The sequence below is a fragment of the Lemur catta genome, chromosome 8, assembly GCF_020740605.2.
Source record: "Lemur catta isolate mLemCat1 chromosome 8, mLemCat1.pri, whole genome shotgun sequence".
In the NCBI taxonomy this organism is placed as follows: domain Eukaryota; kingdom Metazoa; phylum Chordata; class Mammalia; order Primates; family Lemuridae; genus Lemur; species Lemur catta.
This window is the reverse complement of record NC_059135.1, coordinates 2,708,439-2,733,007: the sequence shown is the minus strand read 5'-3', so window position 1 is coordinate 2,733,007 and position 24,569 is coordinate 2,708,439. Positions and strand designations below refer to the sequence as shown.

The 24,569-nt window shown below is 47.1% G+C and overlaps 1 protein-coding gene across 7 annotated transcripts in view; it reads left to right on the top strand.

Annotated features, from left to right (window-relative positions):
- The first annotated feature begins 778 nt into the window (after positions 1-778).
- Positions 779-24,569, top strand: part of SCLY (selenocysteine lyase) — a 32,414-nt gene continuing 8,623 nt past the window's right edge. Inside the window, exons 1-6 of one of the 7 annotated variants that reach the window (XM_045558669.1) lie at positions 779-934; positions 3,716-3,828; positions 9,248-9,348; positions 13,345-13,525; positions 23,431-23,558; positions 23,773-23,937. In XM_045558669.1, coding sequence (XP_045414625.1) covers positions 846-934; positions 3,716-3,828; positions 9,248-9,348; positions 13,345-13,525; positions 23,431-23,558; positions 23,773-23,937 — 777 coding nt within the window. In that variant the 5' untranslated portion in view covers positions 779-845. Of the gene's footprint in view, positions 935-3,715; positions 3,829-8,852; positions 8,950-9,247; positions 9,349-13,344; positions 13,526-23,430; positions 23,559-23,772; positions 23,938-24,569 lie in introns of those variants that run through there. The other 6 variants (XR_006736726.1, XM_045558671.1, XM_045558668.1 and 3 more) reach the window with 6 other exon arrangements.

The following is a 24,569-nucleotide window of genomic DNA, read 5'->3' as shown; positions in this document are numbered from 1 at the left end:
AAGGCACCGCCATCTTCCCAGCCACGTGGGTAATCCTTGCGTCCTCCTTCCTCATGCCCACACGCAACTGCCCCCAATTCCTGCCTATTTTAATCCTAAACATATCTTGAATCAATGTTTGCTGCATTTCCACACCCACTGAGCGTTCCTCATCTGTCGCCTCGACTGTTCTAACAGCCTCTTAACTGGCCTCCCCGCTCTACCTCAGATCCCCTCAAGTCCATCCTCAACGAGTCGCCCCCACCGCACTCAGCACGGCGCCTGCGGAGGTGGCAGGTCCAGCGCGGGCCGGGCGCAGCGCTCGGGTCCGTGGGGCACCAGCGCGCGGGGAGGGCGAGGCAGGCCCGCGGGAGGCCTCCGGGGCGGCCCGGCCGTGCACGCCGCTCAACTGCGAGGTGAGGAGGTGGCGCGGGCTCCCGCTCCACCGGGCGGCGGCCCGGACGGACACCGAGCGCCCCCGGCTCCTCACGTCCGGCTCTCGGGCTCCGCCGCCCGCTCGCCCACGGCCCCCAGCGGCCGAAAGGCAGCCCCGCCCTGGAGCGCAAAGGCCCGGAAGGCAAAGGCGCTGGGGCCCAAAGAGTCGGAGACACCACGCTCCGCTCTCCCAGCTCCGCGGGAACCCCTGTGACGCACCCGGGCTCCGCCCCCGCCCGCCACCTGACCCCGCGCAGCCAATCAGCCAGCCCACGCTGCCCCGCGGAGTGCGCGGCGCCTATGAAGCGCGCGGATTGGCTGGGGGTGTGTCACTCGGCCAATCGGGACGCGCCCCGGCCTCACGGCCCCGTCTTCCCCCTCCGCTCCTGGGCTGCCCAGGCGTAGCGGGTTCCGGCGGCGGGGGAGCCGGGATGGAGGCGGCCGCGGCGCCCAGGAGGGAGGCGCGGGGACGTGCCGCGTGTCCGCCCGACGGCTGCCGAAAGGAGAGCTCGCCGGAGAGGTGCGCGCCGCGAGGGGAGGGCAGGGAGCGCCGCCGGGCGAGGAGTCCGCGGGTCCCGCCCGGGAGGACGGAGGGCGCCGGCCGGTGGCCGCTGTCGGGGTGGGGGTCCCGCCCGGGAGGACGGAGGGCGACCGGCCGGTGGCCGCCGGGCAGGCCTAAGTCAAAGATGAGAGCCTGAGGAGGAAGGGACGCGAGGCGTAGAGGTGACATTTGGTTGAAACTGAGCGACATCCAGGAGTCAGGCTTACGAGTTCTGGAAAAGAAGAGCATGTCAGTCTTAACAAGAAAAACCCACGTTCTGTAAAATAATATAAAGAGGTTTATTCTGAGCCAGTGCGTGTGACTATGGCCCAAGAAGTCTTGAGCCAGTGGTCCTGAGGCAGTTGGGTTTCAGTTTGGTTTTATGCATTTTAGAGAGACAGGAATTTCAGGTAAAATCGTAAATCAATACGTGGAAGCTAAACATTGGTTTGGCCCGAAAAGGTGGAACCTCTTGAAGCTGGGGTGGGGGGCTCTTGCAGGTTGTAGGTGGGTTCAAAGATTCTTTGATTTGTAATTGTTTAAAGAAATGAAGCTTTGTCTAAAGGCTTGGAATGTTTTAAGGAAATCTATTAATCAGAGACAAGCCATTATATACTGCAGGCACACATGATCTGCCAACAAATTGATGGCCTGCAGGTGATTTAACCTTTGCTCTGCAGGGCCTGAGGTCGTGTTAATAATTTAGCGTCTTACCATCACAGAATCTGTTTTGTCAGACTTACAATCTCTTGTTTTAACATTAATGCTGGTCAGTTGCTAAACTTCAAAAGGGAACGACGTGTAAGGAGGCATGTCTGACCTCCCTTCCCTTCATGACCAGGAGCTCAATTTTAAGGTTTTCTGGAGTCCCCTTCTGGGGCCAAAAGGGGCCCATTCAGTCAGTGGCAGCCTTAGGATTTTATTTTAGCTCACACCAGGAGGGCGAAGCAGCAGGTAGTCTGTGTGGCTGGAGAGGAGCGAGGAGGAGCGGGCTTGTCGGAGATGACCGGCAGAGCCGCAGAGCTCAGGGAGGACTTGGGCGTTTGAGCAGGGGAGTGATGTGATTTAATTACGTTTTGAAGGAGCACTGGCTGCTTCCTAGAAAGTAGGGGCAAGGTGGTTGTGGGACAGGGGACCAAGCAGGGAAACCAGTTGAGAATCTTTTGTCATAATCTAGGAGGGGGTGTGGTGTGGTGTGGACTGACCGCTGCGGAGATTCGCTGGTGCGTTGGTGTAGGAGAAAGGAGGAATTAAGAAGGTTGCCTGCCGGGCCACTGGTCTGAGCAACTGGAAAGTAGGGGTGACCACCACAGAGACGGGGAGACAGGGAGCGCTTGGTGTCCACACTGCTGCTTACGTCTGAGCGGGCAGGAGGGGAATGTGTGCGTCTTCTCGTTTGTGAGTCTCCTCTCTCCAATCCAGGAGTGCGCTAAGTCCTTTTTTTTTTTAATAATCCTGCTCACTGCCATGCCTAGACTATGAGGGGAGTCTGGGTCCATGCCTAAATCACGCCACTGTCCCTTTGGTTGGGACAGTGAGGCTAGCTGGGAAAGTGTCCCCTAGGGAAGCAGTGGAGAGGAGATTCCCAGGCAAAAGGTTTTTTGGTTATAAAACTAATAAAATTTAGCTTCCTCACCCAATATTGATAGCACTTTCTGGAAGTGGCAAATAATGGAGTAAAGTAATCTGTAAAATATCAGTGTGAAATTCAAGCCATAGATTAGTTCAGCCAAGCAACAGATTGAAAAACTGCAGTCACTCAGCAAACACTAGCTAGCTTGAGGTACCACGGGATGCTTATTTGTAGGACAGAACAGACTTAAGGGCACGCACAGAGTCACAGCAGGGCTGGGAAATTCCAGGACTATTTATACCGGTATCAGAGTGGTCAAGGCTGGCTAGTCAAACTTCCCAAAGACTTGTACCTACTGGGTGATTTTGAACAGAAAAGATGCCACATTGAAACTAATGTACTTTCTGCCCTCGCCCTGTGGCTTAACAGCTGTGGTTAGTTACTTGTGTCTGAGTTTTCACGTGGATTGGTCCAAACCAATTGTAGAAACTAATTGTTGTTTATTTAAAAATGAAGTTAATTCATTAATAGTGTCAGGCAGGATTACCTACTATATATTAATATATTTCTGAAGGGTTTTGATATTAGTAAAAAGATGTACAGATAAATTTTACTTAGTGAGAGGTCTTTCATGGGATTTGTATTTTCTGTGGCATTTACTGTGTCATCTTATAAATCAAGCCCCTGCTGTGTGGCAGCCATGGTCTCCAGCACTGGTGACAGAGTAGTGAGAAAAACAAAGCCCACGTATCCGTGAGGCTGCACTCTGTCACTCTACGGAGGTGGACAGTAAGGAATAAAGCTAGTGTGTCAGGTGATGATGATGCTCGCAAGAAAGTAGGGAGGGGAGGGGAGGGGACATGGAGTGCTGGGGTGGGAGGGACAGAGGTGGCTGCAGTTTTAAATAGAGTTTGGGAAGCCTCACTGGGGAGGACCAGTTGGAGGAAAGACCTAAAAAAGGTGGGGGCAGGGCATGGTCATTCTAGGCAAAGAAAACCAAAAGTACAAGGCCTGGGGCCAAAGCATGCCTCCCCCAGGAAGAAGGTCAGTATGGTGGGAGGAGGAGGGGCAGCAGGAGGAAGTGGCACCAAAATCACGAGAGCCTCACAGACCATGGCAGAAATGGGTGCAGGGAAATGAAAGAAAACCGGTGAAGTTAGAATAGCTAACTGTTTTCTTTCCTGCAGGAAAGTTTACATGGACTATAACGCAACCACGCCCCTGGAGCCAGAAGTTATCCAGGCCGTGACTGAGGCCATGCAGGAAGCCTGGGGAAATCCCAGCAGTCCTTATCTAGCAGGTAATTCTAGAGGACATGCACATGGCACGTGTTCACAAATCAGAGATAATGGGGCCAGAGGCACTTTTAGAGAAATTGTGCACCCATGTGTGATGATGGCTTTGTTTTGAATAGATTTTCTGTTAACTGCAAATCTTTAGCTATAATTTTTGGTAGTTTTTTCCTCAGAAGTCCAGATTTGTAAGCTGAGCCTTGTTGATACAGTAATCTTTAACCTTTAATGTTTAATCTTTAACATGCTCTCCTGTCACCCTTTCCCAGGTGAGAAAGGTGTCTTATTGGGAGTTATTTGTAACAGCAGCACCTATTAAACCCAGCTCAGTTGATCTTACAGAATTTGCAAAATATATCTTTTAAATCATCAGGATCACATGTAATCCTAGCCTTTTTTAAAAATGAAAATTACCTTTACATTTATTACTTTAGTTATAAATATTCATATTTGTTTCCAACTGATTCTTGTAATGTAGAGCATTAAATTGGAGGTTTTGGAAAACAATTTACTTCAAGTCAGTAGTTACGTGGCAGAGTTACATTATATTTTCAGACAGGCAGGATAAAGTTTACCTTTCTTAGTTAATGTTTATTAGATATAATTAAGATAAACTATCTTAAATATGGATTGTGATGAACTAAAGTAACTCTTTAAACAGAATATTGCCAAGCCCTGGGATTTAGTAGTACTTATGTACAACTCTGTGGGGTTTAATGTGTTTTCATATCCATTTGCTTATTAAAGTTTCACAGCAACTTGGTAACCAGAAAGTTTTCAGTTCAGGTGCTATTCATTCATTAATTTATTTGTGGTTATGTAGTGTATGTATCCTGGCTAGTCTCCTGGACATTGCCTTGTATCTAGTCTCTCCTCTAGTAAAATTGAACTTTCTGGTATTCTACACTTGAACATCTGGAGAATAATTAAATGCTGATACAAAGCATTACAGAATGAGGAAGTCTGCGGTGACTCTCGGGGAGAAGTGAAGGTCTTGCCCTGAGTGAAGCCTGTCGAGGAGCACGGGTGGCGTAGCTCATCCCAGGCTGCGCAGACATCTGCTCTCAGCAGCCCTTTACACTCTTAACAATTATCAAGGACTCCAAAGAGCTTTTGTTTGTGCAGGCTACATATGTGGATATTTGCCATATTAGAAATTAAACTGAGAAACTTAAAAAAATAGGTATTTAGTAATTCATAAAAATAGTAATAAATGCATTACATGTTAACTTTTATGAAAAATAAACTATCTTTTGTACAACAGAGCAAATTTAGTGAGACGCGTAGCATTGTTGTACCCTGGAAACCTCTTTAGTGTCTGCTAAATACAGACACCTGGGCTCCTCCCGTGTCCTACCAGGTCTGCTGCAGGTTTACCTTGCGTAGCTCTGGAAGGCTTCACTACAGCCGTGTGAGGAAGGCAGATGGTGTCTTAGGGTCATTATGAAAATAGTTTTGACTGTGTGGGCCTCTGAAGGGGCTTTGGGCATGCCAGGCTTGGCTGAACCACATTTGAGAGCAGCTGGTTTAACCAGCATCGATTGAGGCACCTGCTGTGTGCCCCGCACTGTTCTGGAGTGAGAGAGAGTGCAGTGCACAAAACCTGTGTGGGTTTTTGAGGCATTACTTCTGTTCTGTCCCCTCCGTGGAGAATGGACTATGGTGGGGTCATTGGAGTCAGGGGGCCTGCCAGGAGAATCTGGTGGCAGTGGCCTTGACCTTGGTGGTGGCTGGGGTGGTGGAGAGGGGAGTCAGAGTCTGAACATGTTCAGACGGGAGAACCTACAGGATTCTGATTGATGGGGATGAGAAGGGAAAGAGCAGCACTTTGGCCTGGGCCCCGGGGGGCTCGGTCGCATCTACCGAGATAGGAAAGGCCAAGAGAGGAGCAAGTTTGGGGAGAAATCCAGCATTCAGCCTTGAGCATGTGCGGTTTCAGGTGCCTGTCGGGCATCCGGGTGGAGAGAGCGGGGTCCAGATGAAAGTCTGGGTTGGAAATTTGGGGAACAAAGTCTTGAGCTGCTGTGGCAGGTGGGGGGTGGGGTCTGAGGAGCCAGTCAGGGCACATGGCCACCTGCAGCCTGGAATTGGAGCTGGGCCCAGCAAGAGCCTGAGGAGTTTTGGTCTTGGAGGGGGAGGAATTAGAGGGCCCCTAAGGAGCACGTCAGAGAGGCAGAGAGGACAGAGAGGCAGAGAGGACGGAGTCCTGGGGAGAACTGCCGGGGGGGGGGGGGGGGGGGAAGGACTGAGCACACCTGGATTAGGCTCTGGCCACTTGAGGACCTTGGTAAGGGTAGGTCTGGGGGCCCAGGGGCCTGAGCGCCTGACCTCGGTGATTCAAAAGAAAATGGACGGGCCGGGCGCGGTGGCTCACGCCTGTAATCCTAGCACTCTGGGAGGCCGAGGCGGGTGGATCACTTGAGGTCAGGAGTTCGAGACCAGCCTGAGCGAGACCCCGTCTCTACTAAAAATAGAAATAAATTATCTGGACAACTAAAAATATATATAGAAAAAATTAGCCGGGCATGGTGGCGCATGCCTGTAGTCCCAGCTACTCGGGAGGCTGAGGCAGTAGGATCGCTGAACCCCAGGAGTTTGAGGTTGCTGTGAGCTAGGCTGACGCCACAGCACTCTCTCTAGCCCGGGCAACAAAGTGAGACTCTGTCTCAAAGAAAAAAAAAAAAAGAAAATGGACGGAGGAGTGGAGATAAAAAAGGGAAAGAAGAAAGGGAGGTAGAGGTTCAGGGGTCTCTGAGTGAGGAACAGCCAAGTGACAGTCTTGCTTTTGTCGGCAGTGAGTACCACATACACACACACCCATCCTGTTTGCCTCTCTACTTTGAATGGCAGGAGTTCGGGGCTCCCTCTGATGCTCAGTATTAATCACTGTGTCATGCTAGGTCCCCCATAGGATTATTTTCTGCCCCTCTGTGGTTTTGTGACTGTACTCTTTACGTTTCATCACACTGACAATGATGCCATCTCCCTGCTTCTCACTGTGTAAATTTCAAACACACAGAAGAGTTGAAGGAGTAGTAGAGTGGATACCCGTGTATCTTCTACCCAGATCCAACCGTTTTGCCATATTTGCTTCATTTCTTTCTTTCTAAATTTACATGAGTTCTTTTGAGTTATTTGCGAGTCACAGCTGGTGAGATACGTCCCTACCAGAGTGAAGCACGTGTGTCTCCAACACATGTGTCCATCACTCTCAGAAGTTTCCTGGTTCCCCTTCATAATTCCTGCCCCAGCCAGTCCCCAGGCCACCACTGGGGTGCTCTCTGTCACTGTGGATTAGTGTGCACTTTCTACAGTTTTATAAAAATGGAATCAGATCTTTTGGTCTGGTTTACTGAGACTCATCCATGCTGGGTGTGTCAGCAGTTTGCCCTCTCCGCTGCCGCGTGGCCGTCCACCATATGGAGGCAGCACGTTTCGCTTATGCGCCCATCTGCCGGTGGACCTTTGAGCCGTCTCCAGCTTGGGGCTGTTGTAAATAGCGCTGCAGCGAACGCTCCACCCGTGTCCACCCGTGTCAAGTCTAGGACAGTCATCTGCTTTCTCTTCTCTTGAGTGAGCAATATTTACTATAAACACCTAGGAGTGAAATGGGTAGGTCACATGGTAGGGTAGACTTTTCAAGGAACTGCCCAATTCACCCCAAGTGGCTGTGCCATTTTCTGTTCCCGCCGGCGGCATGTGAGCCCCCCACTTCCTCTATGTCCTCCCAAGCACTTGGAGGGTGCAGTCTTTTGACTTTAGCTGGTCCGACAGGTAGATAGTGGCAGTGAGCTAGCTTTGTGCGTCTTTCAGAAAGGTCTCCAGATTTGTTGGTAAGTGAAATAAAGGAAGTTTTTTGCAAAGCAATATATAAATTATGAAACCCATTTTTGGAACAAAAAAAAAAAGGAAATCTGTGAAATGCGTATATGAATGTATATGAGTACATTGGGAGGTTAGGAGTTACCCACCAAATCGATGGCAGCGGTCTCCCTGGGACAAAAGTGGAAGAGAAGCAGGAATGGGCTCCTGCTTTGGAGTTGGCCCTGTGGCTTCTCAGACGGGAGGCTTTCAACAGAGTCCCGGAGGAAGAATGGGAATGTATCTGGAGGACAGGATTTGAGCAATATTCCAAGTGGAGCTAAGAGCATGTGCCGGGCCGTAGTCCTGCCCAAATTTATTGACAGTTTATTATAGTCTTTTTAGTGTATCATCAATTAAAATGACCAAGTTTTCCTAAATACCATAGACCTTAACTACTTAAAATTAAAACCTATACAATAGTTTTAAGAAGTGTGAGAATTACTTGCGTATTTATTTTTACCTCATCTTTTTATATTTTTTATGATGTTTTGTAATACATATATTTTAGTGGTGCCTGCTCAATTTTTTTTTCTTTTTTAACAAATAAGACTGAACAGTCAGCAGCTTGAGGTGGCTCACGCCTGTAATTGTAGCACTCTGGGAGACTGAGGTGGAAGGATCGCTTGAGTTCAGGAGTTCGAGACCAGCCTGAGCAAGAGCGAGACCCCATCTCTACTAAAAGTAGAAAAATTAGCCAGGTGTGGTGGTGCACGTCTGCAGTTCCAGCTACTTAGGAGGCTGAGGCAGGAGGATCTCTGGAGCTGAGGTGTTTGACATTGCTGTGAGCTACACTGATGCCCCTGCATTCTACCTGGGGTGACAGAGCAAGACTCTGTCTCAAAAAGAAAAACAAAAAGACTAAATAGTCAAAAACGTTTGGAAACTACTGGTCTATACACTAAGAATGGTCACCAAAATTTTCAGAATTCCCATCCTAGGGCGTTTCTCTCTCTACCACATGAAGTGTGGCTCTGTGTTTTCCTGTCAGCCAATGAAACTGCGCAATAGCTGGGATGTAGAGCCCCTGTTTGAGAGCAGATATGTCCCTGAGACAGTAACCTTGTGAGTTCAGATGTACGTAGGGTGACCTGCGACGTGAGGTGTGGCATTGGAATTTGTGTTGAGGAGTTACGAAGTTCTATTTTTGCTTATTTTTGTTGTTTTGCAGTGTGATCTTAAGCAAACTATTCCGCCCTTTCACTCTCCTGTCTTGGTGACTGGGAAGCAAGGCAGATGGCCGCAGCTTCCCTCTCCTCTAGCACCCGGTAAGAAGAAGCCTGTCTCAGCGAACTCCAGGGTTCCCAGGCATCCTCCTGTATTTGTTGCTGGATCTAAGTTACTTAAATTTCAGCAGTTTCCACTGACTTGCTAATATCTTACTGCTGCTCCTTGCTGAGTTATTTCTAGGTTGTAGCGTGTTGTAGTGTTCACATTAATGGGACATGTTTGTCTTAGAATTGCCCACTCAGATCTTTTACTCCTTTGTGTTTGGTTGTTCGTTTAAATGTGTTGGTTGGACTTGGTGAAACAATGTTAATGAATTTCCTTTTTTGGTCCCTCAAGGTAGAAAGGCCAAGGATATCATAAACGCAGCTCGGGAAAGCCTGGCGAAGATGGTAGGTGGGGCACCTCAAGACATAATCTTCACTTCCGGGGGCACTGAGGTAAGGTTTCTAAACAGACTCACGTTCTTATGGTTGTAAGTTGTAATAAAATGTAGAAGGTGGTTCCCTCTTGATGTTGTTTTCTTTTTAAAGAAAGAGTAAGTAATACACAGTTTTGCTATATTGCAAATTAGCTTGAGATATTTAGCCAATATTTATGCTATAAGAAAATTCCAAGTGGCTGTTGGGATATTTGTAATATTATGTGTAAAGTAGCTTGCTTTACATTGCTATTTAAACAAAGAGTGTTTCCCCTTCATTTTTGCCCTGGAATCATTCCTTTGAATGCCTGCTAATTTGTTTGCCTTAAGAGTTTGAGGCTTGATCCATTTCAAACATGCTCATTTTAAAATTGATAGAAGATGCTCAAAGACCATGTGGTGGGCTTCATGGTTTCTGTTCAATCAGCAACACTCCCTGTCTATCTCCCTACTGGGAAGGAAGGCACAGGGCCACCCCTGGCGGTCTGACTGTCCACATGAAACCCACAGGAGTCTATGGCTAGATCATTAGAGCTCATGACAAAATTTAACAAAGTTTTTAGATATAAAAATCAATTTTTATATGCCAGCAGCAAACGAGTATTTACCAGAGCATCAAAAAAAAAAAAAAAAAAAAGTCAAATACTTAGGAAATAAATCTAGTAAAAGAGAATTCGTAAGGTCCCCGTCCCACGGGGAAAGCTAGAAATATTACCGAGAGCCTTTAAAGAAGTCCTGACTAAATAGAGCCATGTCGTGTTCACAGATTGGAGGCTCATGTCACTTCTTCCCAAATTGATTTGTAGAGTCATTGCTGCCTCAATCAAAATTTTGAGAGCCTTTTGGTGGAATCTCATGAGCTAATTTATATGGAAATCCAAAAGGCTAAGAATAGCCAAGACTTCCTGAAGAGAGAGAGGACTGCTCCCCAGAAGTCCAGCCTTTTATAAAGCCCTGATGATTATAGCAGGGTGGTTGCAGGGCAAGGGCAGACAGTAGACCAGGAGCAGAGTCATGTGTGGGTGGACACTTGTGTGACGAGGGTGACCCTACGTCCTGCTGTGCTCCTACTGTCCTGGCGCGGCTGTGCTAGTGCTCTCCTACTCTCCTGCGTTTCCCTGGCTCGTGGCAGATCGCACGGCCCTCCTACATGACGGAGGGAAGAGGACAGTGGGAAGAAAGAGTTGTCTCTTTAGTAATGGTGCTGGGACAATGGTGTAATCCCAAAGATAAAAGTCACTTCACTTCTGCTCACAACATACAAAAAAAATAACTTTAGGTGGAATAAAGACCAAATTGTGAAAAGTAAAATTCATAAAACGTTTTAGGTGATAAGTTAATATCTTTATGATGTTTAAGAGTGATAGATTTCTTAAAATACAGAAAGTGTTAATCATAAAACAAAACATTGATGAAGTCTGTCACAACAAAAACAAAACAAACTTCAGTTCATCAAAGAACACTATGAAGAAAATAAAAAGACAAGCTAGACAGTGAGAGAAGGTATTTGCAGCACATAACTGACAAAAGACTAGCATCCAGAATTTAAAGCAATGCCTACAAATCGTTAACAGACAATCCAGTAGAAAAATGGGCAAGAAACTTGAATACACACACTTCACAAAAGAGAAGCCCAAATGGTTTCTACATGGGCAGTGACACTCAGCCTCCTACGTCGTCAGAGTGAAAGAGCGAACGACAGTGAACCCCCTCCCCACGCCCACCGCAGAGGCCCGTGATTCCGAGTGTGGACATAGGGTGGTGCTGCCAGGGTATAAATTGGGAAACCATTTGGAACATGGGTTGGCATTGTCTGGTGACACTGAAGACATGCATACCCTGTCAGCCAGCAGTTCCACTCCCGGGTATGTGTCCTGGGAAATGAGGCAGTGCACCAGGGCACAGGTGCAAGAATGTTCATGTTCACGATAGCCAACACCTGGGAGCAACCCAGATGTCCTTCAGAATTAGAATGGATGATTGTTGATGCTGTGTGATACAGTCTCACGGTGGAAACCACACAGCTATATGCAGCAACACAGATGACTTACGATGTTCAGTCAAAAGAACAAGTTTTGCCTGGCAGAGCAGAGCCATGGTGGCTTGGAGGAGCACGGGGAGGTTGAGCATGCAGCCAGGCCCCAGGACATGGCTCCGTGTGGCTCGCCAGGAAGAGCCACCCCAGCCCCAGCTGCCCAGTGGGGGCCTCCTGGTCTTGGTCTGGGGCCAGGTACCATGGAGTGTTGCAGCCTGGGAGGACCTGGGTGCATTTTTAGGTGTGACCTCCTAGTTCTGACAGATGGCTGCTGTGTTCCCAGTGCCCTTGGGGGAGTGTGGCCATTGCCAGCTTTCTTGGGAACGGCAGGATTCCACCTGCTCAATGTGGAGTTCTGGCCTCCTCTTGGAAGCCGCCTGCGGTGGACGGTGAGAGTGAGAACATGGCACACATGGGCGGGGCTCAGGACATCACCATCATTTGGATCATCTTTTACACTGCCGTGCTCTCTGGCTACGGATCCCAAAGGTGGCCAAAGGACCCCTTCAACTAGGGTTGCAGGGCCCCTGTAGTGCTGAGGAAGCTTCTCTTTTCTGGACCCAAAATCGCTGTGTTGGGCATTAGTGTTTTTTGCAAGCTGATGACCTGGGACCTTTGAAGAACCGTGCTGCTTTTTAAAGAAGCATATCTGAGTCGCGCATCCCTGACCATCTCCTCACCCTTCTTCAGTTTGCTGCCTCTCAGGTCTGCATGCAACACTACTTGGCCTCCTCGGTTCTCTCCCCCGGCACACCTGTTAAGCTGTCAGAGGCTTATGAGTCTTCTGAGCACAGCGCAAGCAGCATCCAGCAAGTTCCATTGTGGAATGTTTTCAGATACTTGAATAGGTCTAATCTGTAATTGAAAGATAATTCAGTTCAATTCCATTCATATGAAGGTCAAAAAGAGGCCAAACAATATTGTTCAGGGATGCTTACATAGGAAGTAAAAGTATAAAGAAAAGCAAGGAAATGGTGACTGTGAAAATTGGGCTAGAAATTAGCTCTGCGGGGCGTGGGGCTTTCCGGAGGGCTTCAGCATTATGGGGAGGGGTCTTTGAGCACTCAGGTATTCACTGCTGCGCTTTTTCATTAAACTGTATGTTTACATTTTATACACTTTTCTGCTATACTTAACAACAAAATTCTTTTTAAAAAAAGTCTCCCACTCCCAACACTGCAGTCGTTCACCTCCTCTCCCTACAGGAGACCAAAGGTATTAACTTCACATCCTCCAGAGATGATGCATTAAAAGCAAATGTGTATAGATTTGTGTATTCTTTTCTTCTTCCCTTTTTACCTTTTCAAGTATTTTTTTGCATACATAAGCAAATGTATATGTCTCTCCCCCTTTTTAAACAAAGTATAGGATATTATATATGATGTTTGCCATGTTTTTTATATTTGAGATCTTTCAACATCAGCATACAGAGTGTTTTCTCAGTGTTTTTTACATCTGGTTGGTTCGTACTGAATGGGTGTTGTGTAATTTATTTACCAACTCCCTTTACTGGTGGACATTTAAAGGCTCTCTGAGGTTTTGCCGCACTTAACCTTTACACACATCATGTTGCTGCAGTGTGAATGTAGCTGTAGGAGAAAGTCCAAGAAATAAGACTGCCGGGTCACACGGCACATTTGGTAGATGTGCCAAACGGCCTTGCTAAAGGTTGCACCAGTTTATACTCCCACCCGCAGTGCCCACCTGGGCGAAATATTCTTTTTTGACAGATTTATAAAATTAAAAAATTTATAATATTGCTTAACAATTAAAACAGACTTAATTGACGGAAATGAATCTCAAGTTTTTGAAAGTTTGAAGCTCCCAAATCTTTCAAAAGGTACAACTCGGCAAGTTTAATTTCTTTGAAGCTTTTTGTTTAAAATGTTAGCCACAAAAGAAAATAACAAGTGAGAGATTGTTACTGACTCTTCCCTTAGGACGAGCTTTGTAAATGCTTTTTCTGCTGTGTCTCTGCAGTCAAATAATTTAGTAATCCATTCTGCGGTGAAACATTTCCACGAAAACCAGACCTCAAAGGGGGACACAGCTGCGCGTCACAGCCCAGTGGAGGGGGCCAAGCCCCACTTCATCACGTGCACGGTGGAACACGACTCGATCCGCCTGCCCTTGGAGCACCTGGCGAAAGAACAGGTGGCCGGTGAGTGAACACAGGGACCAGCCTGGAACCGCCGGCAGCACTCTGGTGGGGAGATGGGCGTGGCCGTGGCAGAGCCTGGGTTGACTCTGGAGATGAGGGTTCAGCTCTCCACCTGCCTGACTCTCTGAGCCCGCCTGGAGGGAGCCAGGCCCCAGGCCACTCGGAGTCATTTCCGCTGGCTGCTCAGGGCTCCTGGCTGCTCTTCTCAACGCAGAGGCTGCACGTGCTACTGGCTGCCAATGCCGCCAGACTTTTCCTTAGGAAAAACATTGAAGATCAACGTGTAGAACTAGTCATTTGTATTATTGAGTGATATCTGAACCCGATGTATATAATAAATATTTAATCTTTAAATAGTATGTCTACAAATTGACAAATATGTTTTTCATTATTTACTTTTAATAGTTAAATCTTGGCTCTGTTAACCAAAAAAAAATTATTAATGAGGTTTATGCTTTGGAAAAAGGAGAGCTTTATTTCCCAGCCAGAAGCCAGGCAAAGAGACAAAAGGCAACAGGATTGTATACCGAGCCACGTGGTCAATTATGCATGTTTAACAAGCTATAGGAGTCACGAACGTTTATGAGGGGAACTCGTGCACATGTGATTGTGCTTTATCTCTTCCATCCCGTCACGACTGGGAACTCAGTTTTAAGATGTTTCTGGGTCCCCTTGGCTGAGACGGAGGGGTCCATTCAGTTAGCCAGAGGGCTTAGAACTTTATTTTTAGTTCACAGCTCCACTCCTCTGATACGAGGAGAAGGATCAAATAGACATAAACTCAGGTGTGAAACAAGAATAAAAGAGCTACCGCACTCCACCTCAGCGCAGAGGCAGAAGGGCCTCTCTCTGGGAGTGGGAGAAGAGCAACATGCAGCCACCTGAGGGCAGGGCAAGCCCGACAGCAGTGACAATGACCATGACCATGACCGAGGCTGGGTCTTTCACTTTGCTGGGGCCTGGGAACCCTCAAGAGGGAGAAACTTGTTCCCCAGCTTAGACCATTAACTTGTGAAAACATTAAGAGCCTTTCCCACCCCCTCACCCCCCCTCCCCGCCCCAAGGCAGCCAAGGTTAACTAATACTCTGCTTTAAATAGATTTGCCTCTCCGCAGTAGCTTTCTTGTCTAATCTGTCTGGAAACCTGGAGGTGAATAGAGGAAAGTTTTTATCTTGAAGATTAAGGGACTACATCAGAACTGCTTGATTTTGACTATGAAGACTTTTTATTGATTTTCCCTTTTGACTCCTGGAAAATTTTGTCTCTTTATGGTCTTACTTGAATGCTTGCCAACAGGTGAAAATGGGAAGGATTTAGATGCCAAGATTAAATTTTTACCACTTAAAAAAAAGTCAGATCTAACTTTCTTAAATTGGAGTTACTTTTAATCCCTGGTACCTTTTTTCCCCTGTGTCTAACTAATACAGGGTAAGACAACTTAGTATACATCATTGTTAGTTACTGTTCTGTTTAACCTTTTGTTTACAAATCATACAAATTTTTTAGAAGTATAGACATGCCTGTGATGCTCCTCACCTTATTGAAAAGTGTGAAGTAAACAGGCCTCTGCAGCTGCCTTCTCCAATGCCCTGCAGGGCAGCCACTGTCAGAGTTAGCTTGGGGTTTCCCTTGTGGGTATTGTCATTTTAATTACCTCCAATTTAATGCTAAATCACTTAAAAACCCAACCCTCATTTCTTAGTTTATGAACCCAAGCATCTGTTTGTTGACTCAAATGTAAAAAAGTGGGGGTCTTAAGGCATCCTCCCACTCCGCCCGCCTCCCGAGGGCTTTCCTACGTGCCAGCTTTGACAGGATTCATTCACCTGTTCCGAGTGACTAGTTCAGCAGTTTCTAATGTATTCACACAGATGTGTAACCGTCATCACAGTTAATTACAGAACATTTTCATCACCGCAAAAGGAAACCTCGTACCAATTAACTGTAAATCTTCATTTCCCTGAACACTAAGCAGCCACAATCTGCTTTCTGTGCCTGGATTTCCCTGCTCTGGACTCTCACGGGAATGGAGTCATGTGATATGTGGGCCTCTGTGACTGGCTTCCTCCGTGTAACAATGTTTCAAGGTTGGCCCGTGTTGTAGCATGGTACTTAATTCCTTTTTATGGATGAATAATGTATGAATATCCTACATTTTATTTATCCCTTTATCAATTGGTATTTAGGTTGTTTCCATTTGTTGGCTATTATGAATAATGTGACTACGAACATTGTATAAGTTTTTGGGTGGACATACATGTTTATTTCTCTTGGGTTTATACCTAAGCGTGGAATTGCTGGGTCATATGGTTACTCTATTTGACAACTTTTAAGGTAAGTCCATGAACTCTAGGGCTTACTATGCACTTGTTGACTTATCAGCATTGGCTTCAGATTTATATTAACTTAACTTATATTAAGATGATGTGTTTAACATTAAGCTTTGTTTTCCAAAGTAGCTGTACCATTTTATATTCTTATCAGCAGTGTATGAGGGTTCCAATTTCTCCATGTCTTCACTGGCATTTGTTATCTATTTTTTTTATTATAGCCATCCTAGTGGATGCAAAGTGATAGCTCATTGTTGCTTTGATTTACAGTTCTCTATGGCTAATAGTTTGAGCATCTTTTCATGTACTTATTGGTGATTTGTATATATCTTCTTTGGACAAATGTCTATTAAAATATTTGCCCATAGTTTAATTGGATTACTTTTTATTAAGTTTTAAGAGGTCTTTATATATGCTTGATATGAGTCCCTTGTCAGATATATGTTTTGCAGATATTTTCTCCCATTGTGCAGGTTTTCTTTCTCTTGGTGGTATCCTTTAGAGAACAAAAGTTTTTCCTTTTGACAAAGTCTAATTAATTTTGGTCCCTTGCATCATATCTAAAAAGATTTTGACCTATCCAAGATTATGAGATCACTCCTGTATTTCCTTCTAATAGTTTTATAGTTTTAGCTCTTACATTTAGGTCTGTGATTCATTTTGAGTTAATTTTTTGTATGGTGTGAAGTAGAAGTCCAGATTCATTCTTTTGCATCCAGTTTTCCCAACACATTTGTTGAAAAGACTCTTCTGGCCGGGCATGGTGGCTCTCGCCTGTAATCTGGGAGGCCGAGGCAGGAGGATCGCTTGAGGTCAGGAGTTCGAGACCAGCCTGAGCAAGAGTGAGACCCCGTCTCTACTAAAAATAGAAAGAAATTAGCTGGACAACTAAAAATATATAGAAAAAATTAGCCAGGCATGGTGGTGCATGGCTGTAGTCCCAGCTACTCAGGAGGCTGAGGCAGAAGGATGGCTTAAGCCCAGGTGTTTGAGGTTGCTATGAGCTAGGCTGTTGCCATGGCACTCTAGCCAGGCAACAGAGCGAGACTGTGTCTCCAAAAAAAAAAAGACTCTTCTTCCCACATGAATGATCTTGGCACCCTTATCAAAAATCAATTGACAGGCCGGGCGCGGTGGCTCACACCTGTAATCCTAGCACTCTGGGAGGCCGAGGCGGGTGGATCACTTGAGGTCAGGAGTTCGAGACCAGCCTGAGTAAGAGTGAGACCCTGTCTCTACTAAAAATACAAAGAAATTATCTGGCCAACTAAAAATATATATAGAAAAAATTAGCCAGACATGGTGGCGCATGCCTGTAGTCCCAGCTACTCCAAAGGCTGAGGCAGAAGGATTGCTTAAGCCCAGGAGTTTGAGGTTGCTGTGAGCTAGGCTGACACCACTGCACTCACTCTAGCCCAGGCAACAGAGCAAGACTCTGTCTCAAAAAAAAAAAAAATCAATTGACTATAATATGTGAGAGTTTATTTCTTGACTCTCAGTTCTATTCCATTGATCAGTATTTCTGTTCTTAGATGGTTACCAAACTTTTATGATTACTTTAGCTGTGTATTAAGTTTTGAAATTGGAAAGTAAGAGTCCTCCAAATTTTTCTTTTTCAAGATTATTCTGGCTATTCTGAGTACCTTGAATTCTCAAAAGAATTTTACCATCAGCTTGTTAATTTCTGCAAAAAATTTCTAGCTAGGAGTTTGATAGGGATTGTGTTGAGTCTATAGATCAATTTGGTCAGTATTGCCATCATAACAATACTAAGCCCTCCAATCCGTGAACTCTAGGGCTTACTATACACTTGTTGACTTATTCAGATTTATATTAACTTAATTCCAGTGAGATACAGAGATGTTACTTCTACATAGTTCTTATTGTTAGGAATGTTGCATCTGTTATATGTTACGCACCCAACAGTACATTGTTACAAATGTTATTTTATGTAATTTCACATCCTTTAAGGAAACTAAGGGAAGAAAGAAAAAGTGTATATTTTTTTAGAGTTTGTTGTGTTAACCTCCTTAATTGCCTTCTTTGATTGTCTTCATTTGTTCCGAGGATCTGAATTGTCATCTGGTGTCATCTCCTTAATCCAGCACAGTTTTGCTCCCACTACCACCTTTGCGCTGTTGTTGTCAAATATTTTACATTCTTTTATGTTATGGCCCCAATAATACAATTATACCTATGCCATTTTATACAGATACTTTTAGAATCCAGGAAGAGAACAAAGAAGGAATAAGCAGTTACGCTGCCTTTATAATTCAGTATCTGCCTTCGCTGGTGCTCTCCGTTTTTGTTCCCATGGATTCAGATTATGGTCTGGGGTGACTGGTTTTCAGCCTGAAGAACTTCCTTTCTTATTTCTTTAAAAGGAAGCTACTAGCAATGTATTTTCTCCACTTTGTTTATCTTGGAATGTCTTATTTCACCTTCATTCTTGAAAGATAGTTTTGTTAGATATAAGATTCCTGGTGGACTGTTTCCCGCACTTGGATGTCATCACACCACCTTCTAACCGCATTGTTTCTGATGAGGAGTCAACTGTTAATTTCACTGGGGTTTCTTAGGTTCGGAGCCAAAGGGAGGGAGGGGGGAAGGTCTAGAGTGTAGCAGGAAGATTTGAGCCCGATTACAGCTTGTACAGAGTGAGGGTTGGGAACGGAGTGTAAAACAGGCTTGGACATAGGGAATCTCAGACCATTTTCCATTGCGGTGACAGAAATTGTCCAGATCTTGTAATTTGCTAAAATCAAAGGTCCCATTTTCCGGGCCACTGTGAGCTATTGTCAAGTTTATATTGTGGTCAAACCGTATTACAGTAAAAGACAAGACATTTTGGCTGGATTTCATCAGTAAGACCTAATGCTTTGCGATTTTGGAGGAGACATCCCAAGGGGGTAGTTTTAGGAGGGAGTGAGAGTGTCCCATGTCCCTGGATAGAGTAAGAGTCACTTGAGGCCGATTCCACTCAGTTTTAGGCATCCCCCAAACGAGGGAAGGGCAGAGAAAAGGGCTACTGATTGGAACAGGCTCCCTGGACCCAACGGTGCCTTAAGCCAAAGGGCCAGGGGGTTTCTCCGGCCCAGCCAAAAAGTGAGGGTAAGAGAGAGATTGGAGGAACCCGAGAATGAGCTTGTGAGCTCCTACGCACCAGGAACAGGGTGTCTCCAGGATGTGGATTTGAAGGTCGGCGAAGGAAGACCCGTGGAACTTCTCAGGGACAAGAGTGCGAGAGACAGGAGGAAGCCGAGAGCGAGTTTGTGAGCTTTTACTCCCCTAGGATGAAACATGGATTATGAAGGTCAGCAAAGGGAAGATCCAAGTCCCTGTCCGGTGTCTCTCTCTCAGCTTGGTTCAGGAGGGTCCGGGTAGACAATGACCTCACCTCGGCAGAGCTAGAGCGCTGTCGGCACTGCAGGATCAGAGACGAGTTAGAGAGAGACCCCTGCACACACGGCTCGGGACTTCTCCCAGTGACCTCATCAGAGACAAGGGAGGTTTGTGGCTCCAAGGGACAGAATCTACCAAGGAGACAGGTTCCTCTCCACTTAGTCAAAGATCCATGGAAACCTTACTGGTGACCCACGGACTCAGAGAAAGACAGGATTCAGGAGTGAGCCCAGGTTGAGCTGCCGCTGCCTGCTGGAGTCCCAGAGGTCCTGTCGACCCGGTGTGCCCTCCCGGGTTTCAGCACCCAGTGTTAGTTCCGGCGCTGAGAGACAGAGACACGTGAAGCCTCATGTGTCGCAAAATGCTGTTTATTTTGAGCATCTGAGTGCGGATGTGTGGAGGCGAAAAAGCATCCACCCCAGGAAGGGAAGAGTGGTGGGTTTTATAGAGGGTTTTTCTGGGGGCAGTAATTAAGTGGGCGAGAACAGCCGCTTGTAATAAATTCTTTTTCAAACAACCAGCTCCTGGAACCCCTGCCCCAGTCACATCCATCATTCAGCTCTGGAGAGATAGGGGTAAACTTGGTCCCTATGTGTGTGGGGGCGGGGAGGGAATGCACGCTCCCCGTTTGCCTTCCCTTCCTTGATCTCCCTAGGGCTCTGCAAAGGCTACTTGCCCAATAGAGTTCACTTGTACCTGACGAGTCATTTTTCTCTTGCTGCTTTCAAGATATTTTCTTTGTCTTTGTCTTCAACATTTTTATTATCATGAGTCAGGGAATGAATGTCTTTGTGTTTGTCCTACCTGTAATTTCTTGAGCATCTTGGATATGTAGATTAATGTTTTCCATCATATTTGGGAAGTTTTTAACCATTATTTTCTGAATACTTTTTTCTGCTTCTTTCTCTTGCTCTTCTCCTGCTACTCCCATTTTGCGTATTTGTGCCCTTCCATGGACCCACATTTCTCTGAGGCTCTGTTTATGTTTCTCATTCTTTTTTCTCTCAGATATTTGGATTGCATAATCTCTATACATCCTTTCTTCAAGTTCACTGATTATTTTTCCTGCCAGTTCCAATCTGCCGTCGAGCCCCTCTAATGAATTCTCCGTATCAGTGATGGGGCTTTTCAACTGCACAATTTCCCTTGGTTCTTTTTCATAATTTCTATCTCACTGATAATTCTCAACTATTGAGACATCGTCATTATACTTTTCTTCTTTAAGCATGCTTGTAGGCAGTTTCTGTTGTTTGTCCTTTTTCCTGCTTGTTTTTCCACACTTTCTGTTTCTTTGCATGTCTTGTCACTTTTTGTTGAAAACTGTACAGTTCAGCTGTAACAACTCTGGATACCGACACCCCTTGTCCTTCTTGGTGTTTGTGTTTGTTGCCTGCTTGTCCGTCTCGTGGCTTCGCTGAACTATTCAGTGAGGTCTGTTTCCCCAGCGTTGTGAAGCTTCTGATTTCCCATCTCGGGGTGCAGCCTTGGGCGTGTGCACATTCCCCAGAGAGGACGGTGGCGAAAGCCACTGACCATTCCTGTCCCTGCCTTCTGTTAGCCTGTCTGCCTGTTGATATCTCACCTAGCTGTTAGGCTCCACTGATGGTAGACTGATTGCTGTGTTGTTTTCCACTATGCTCTGAGGCATAAATTGCGACAGAGTCTAATCCAGTTAAATTTGGGCCCCTTGGCAGTATTTTTGTGAACAGTTTTTGAAGTTTGTTCTGACCCTGGGGGGGACTCTTCTTAGCTGTCTTTCCCTGGGGTCTGGCTGGTAACCTAGCTGGTCTGTGGTTTTGCTTGTTGCTCTCATGAAACTACCAGCCTCCTCTTAATTACTCATCACCCACACTGCCATTGTTTGAGCGTTCCCCTGGGCTTGAACTTGCGGCATTCTGTTGCAAATAAAGTCACTTCTTTTGAGGACAGCTTTAGAACTCTCTGTTTTATCTCCCTTTGGCATAACCTCTGAGCCACTTCCTGGAGAGAGGGGCAGGGACAGTGGCACTCTTCCTCAGAGTGCCCCCCCCCCACTTTACAGGCAGGGTGCTGGCAGGGCAGTGGCCTGTGGTCTTCTCAGCTTGCCTCCCCCAGCAGGGAACCTCTGCCCCACGAGCAAGGGAGAGTAGGCGTTCAGGGCGCCTGGGGCAGAGCCTCCACCTGCACTTGGTGCCGGGTGCAAGGAGGGAGCCGCCACCTGCCCTGCTCTCCTGGGTTCAGCCTCTGCAGCACGGAGCTGGGAGGTGGCTGGAAATGCCACCAGCTGCCCCTCGTACCCCAGCCCTGGGCCCAGCACCCACCGGGAGCGGAGCTGTCATCTCCCTGAGCTGGCTGGGGCAAGCAGGTCATAGCTCAGGTGCCACAGACTCGCTGTTCTTACCCAGATTTAGTTGACTTTCTTGAGTGAATGTTTCTCCATTTGCCATGTGCCCTCAGGACGATTTCCAGAGACTTTAAATAGTTGATTGTTCTTCATTTTCACCAGTTATGGTTGTTTTGCTGGGGATCATGTCCGTGGAGCTCCTCCTCCTAGAAGCTGGCCCTCTCCCCACTGCTTTTAAATACTATATTTATTTAAACTTTTATTTCCTAAATTGTCAACTTCAGAGATTATCTGTTGATTCACTGACATAAAAAGGAGGAAATTAGTGTACATGTCCTTCCTTCCCTCTCTTTCTCTTTTGAGGCTCAGTTTGGGCCAGATATTTTACTTTTTTATGGCCAAGCTTTAAAACGATTACATTCTATTCTATAACTATAATTTAATTTTCATTTCTTTATAGTTGATGATATAAAGAAAAGGCTAATAATGAACATTTATAGTGTAATGAATATGTGATTGTTTTTCTCTGTGGAACCTAAGTCATCCTGAATATCTTGACTATCTTTGAGGACACTAGATTTTTTTATTTTTTATTTTATTTTTTTTTTTAGTTTTCCTGCTGCTGGGATTACTTCTGTCTGATCCTGAATCAGTCCCCGGCCCGTGTGTCTTGGCTCCTCTCATCCATGCTGATGGTCTTCCTCAGAGGTCTGAGAGGTCTCAGAGGTCTTCACTGTTCTTGGGGAACACAGCACTGTATTGTTGGATGTGGGTGGTCCGGGGCTGTCTCCAGTCCTGGGTCCCTCTCCAGCAGGTGTCTCCCTGCAGGAAGGGCTCGCTGGGCGCTCTGCGGAAGGTGGTGGGAGCGTGACCGGCAAGCTGGGCAGACCCCACCCCGTCTCTGTGTCTCTCCTGGGCGCAGTTGCTTGCCTTTGCTTCTCGGAGTTCTGCAGACGTGTCAAGCTCTTCCTCTTCTTCCAGCTCCTTCTCCTGTCCCAGGAGCCTGTCTTTTGCCTCTTGTGACTGTCTTGGGCTTGGGGGGCTCCGTCTCAGTCTGAGGCCAGCACCTCTGCCACCCACTTGATAGGTGTGAGGTGGGGGTGCCCGGACCTCTGACCCCCAGTCCTCTGCCAGCCTCGGCAGCCGGCCTCCGGCTCCGCCCACCATGCCGCTCATTCTGAACTCGGGTGGTCACTGGGTCCTCTCAGTGTTCCGAGTGGTTTTCCCTGCTCCTATGAATCTAATACCATCATCTTCCTATATTTTGAGGATTCCTCAAAATTACTGGTTCACAGGTGATACCCTTTTTTGATATTGTTTTGATTTGCTTCTTATTTAGAGAATTATCTGTTCTCCCGTTTCAGTGGGACCCTGAAGGGGCAGTGGATACATTTGTCTTCTGCCATTTTAAACTGAAAGGCTCACGGCGCCACGTCTGCTCACTTTCCTCTGCAGCGCTGAGCTCGCAAGTGCCTGGAGCAGCGCCAGGCGTTGATCCAATGTTGAGTGAGTGAGGTTAAGTGTCAGGTGCTCACAGAAAGTGAGGGCGGCCGTCGTCCCTACCCCGGTACCCCCTGGGTCCCTGTGGAAGCAGAGAAGAGTGTGTGTCCATGAAACAGAGTCACCACCTGAGGCCGCGTTACAGAAGCTCCCGAGTCAGAACAGCGAGCGATTCCTTCTGGGTGGGTTACGATGTGCGGCTTAGACTCCTTCGTCATAGTTTTCTGAACTTTGACAATAAATTGCTTTTATAGTTGTGGGAAATAGTTTTGTTAAGCTCTATCTAAACGAAATTTCAAGAGAAATGAATTTGTATGGCTCACCTTGGTACTTGTGTTTTGTTTCTCAGCGGTCACCTTTGTCCCGGTGTCCAAGGTGAGCGGGCGGGCAGAGGCTGACGACGTCCTCTCGGCTGTCCGCCCAGCCACGTGCCTCGTGAGCATCATGCTGGCCAATAATGAGACCGGCGTCGTCATGGTGAATTGGCCTTTTTTCTTTTTAAGAAAGTCTCATGGGGAGAAAGGTGGCTCAGACTCTGATGGTATTTCATGGTTCTCAGCTTGAGCCTCTCCTTTTTCTCTGCTCTTCAGTTTGTAACCTGTTGTCTGTGCTTATTAACTACTGCTCATTTGCTTCAGTCAGTCTTCGTCAAACCTAGCGCCACACTCAGCTGTTTATCTTTCCCCACCAGCCCATCCCTGAAATCAGCCAGCGCGTCAAAGCCCTGAACCAGACGCGGGCCGCTGCGGGGCTGCCGCCCATCCTCCTGCACACGGACGCTGCCCAGGCGCTGGGGAAAAGGCGCGTGGACGTGGAGGACCTGGGCGTGGACTTCCTCACCATCGTGGGGCACAAGGTATGTCTGCAGAGGCCTTCGTCCCTCCTGCGGGAAAACGTCTCACTGACTCAAAGGCCCAGCTGAGCGCAGCACTGGGGGTCGTGCGCGTGTTGACCGGTGAGGCTCGCGAGCCTGCCGTGAGGAAGGCCCTGGGGACGCTGCAAGGAGCAGCTTCCCGAACAGGAGGCCAGCAGCAGGTAGGTGACCACGGGACAGGGGCCGGGACAGGAATGCGGGGCAGGAGTGGGGGCGGTGGGCAAAGCTGGGGGAGGCGTCGAAGTCTGTGGAGCGAAGACAGGCGGGGGTTAGCCAGGTACTGCGTGTTCTCTGCAGCAGGCAGAGCACGGGCAGAGGCCGCGTCAGCCACACACAGAGCCCCCAAGACAGAAGATGTGGGGTTCAGGAAATTGCTCTTTCTAACTTGATTTAAAAGGTGGTTCCAGCCAGGGGCAGTGGCTCATGCCTGTAATCCCAGCAATCTGGGAGGCCGAGACAGAAGGATTGTTTGAGCCCAGGAGTTCTAGACCAACCTGGGCAACATAGCGAGACCCAATCTGTACAGAAAAACAAAAAACTTAACCAGGCATTGTGGTGCACGTCTGTAGTCTGAGCTACTCAGGAGGCTGAGACAGGAGGACCGCTTTAGCCCA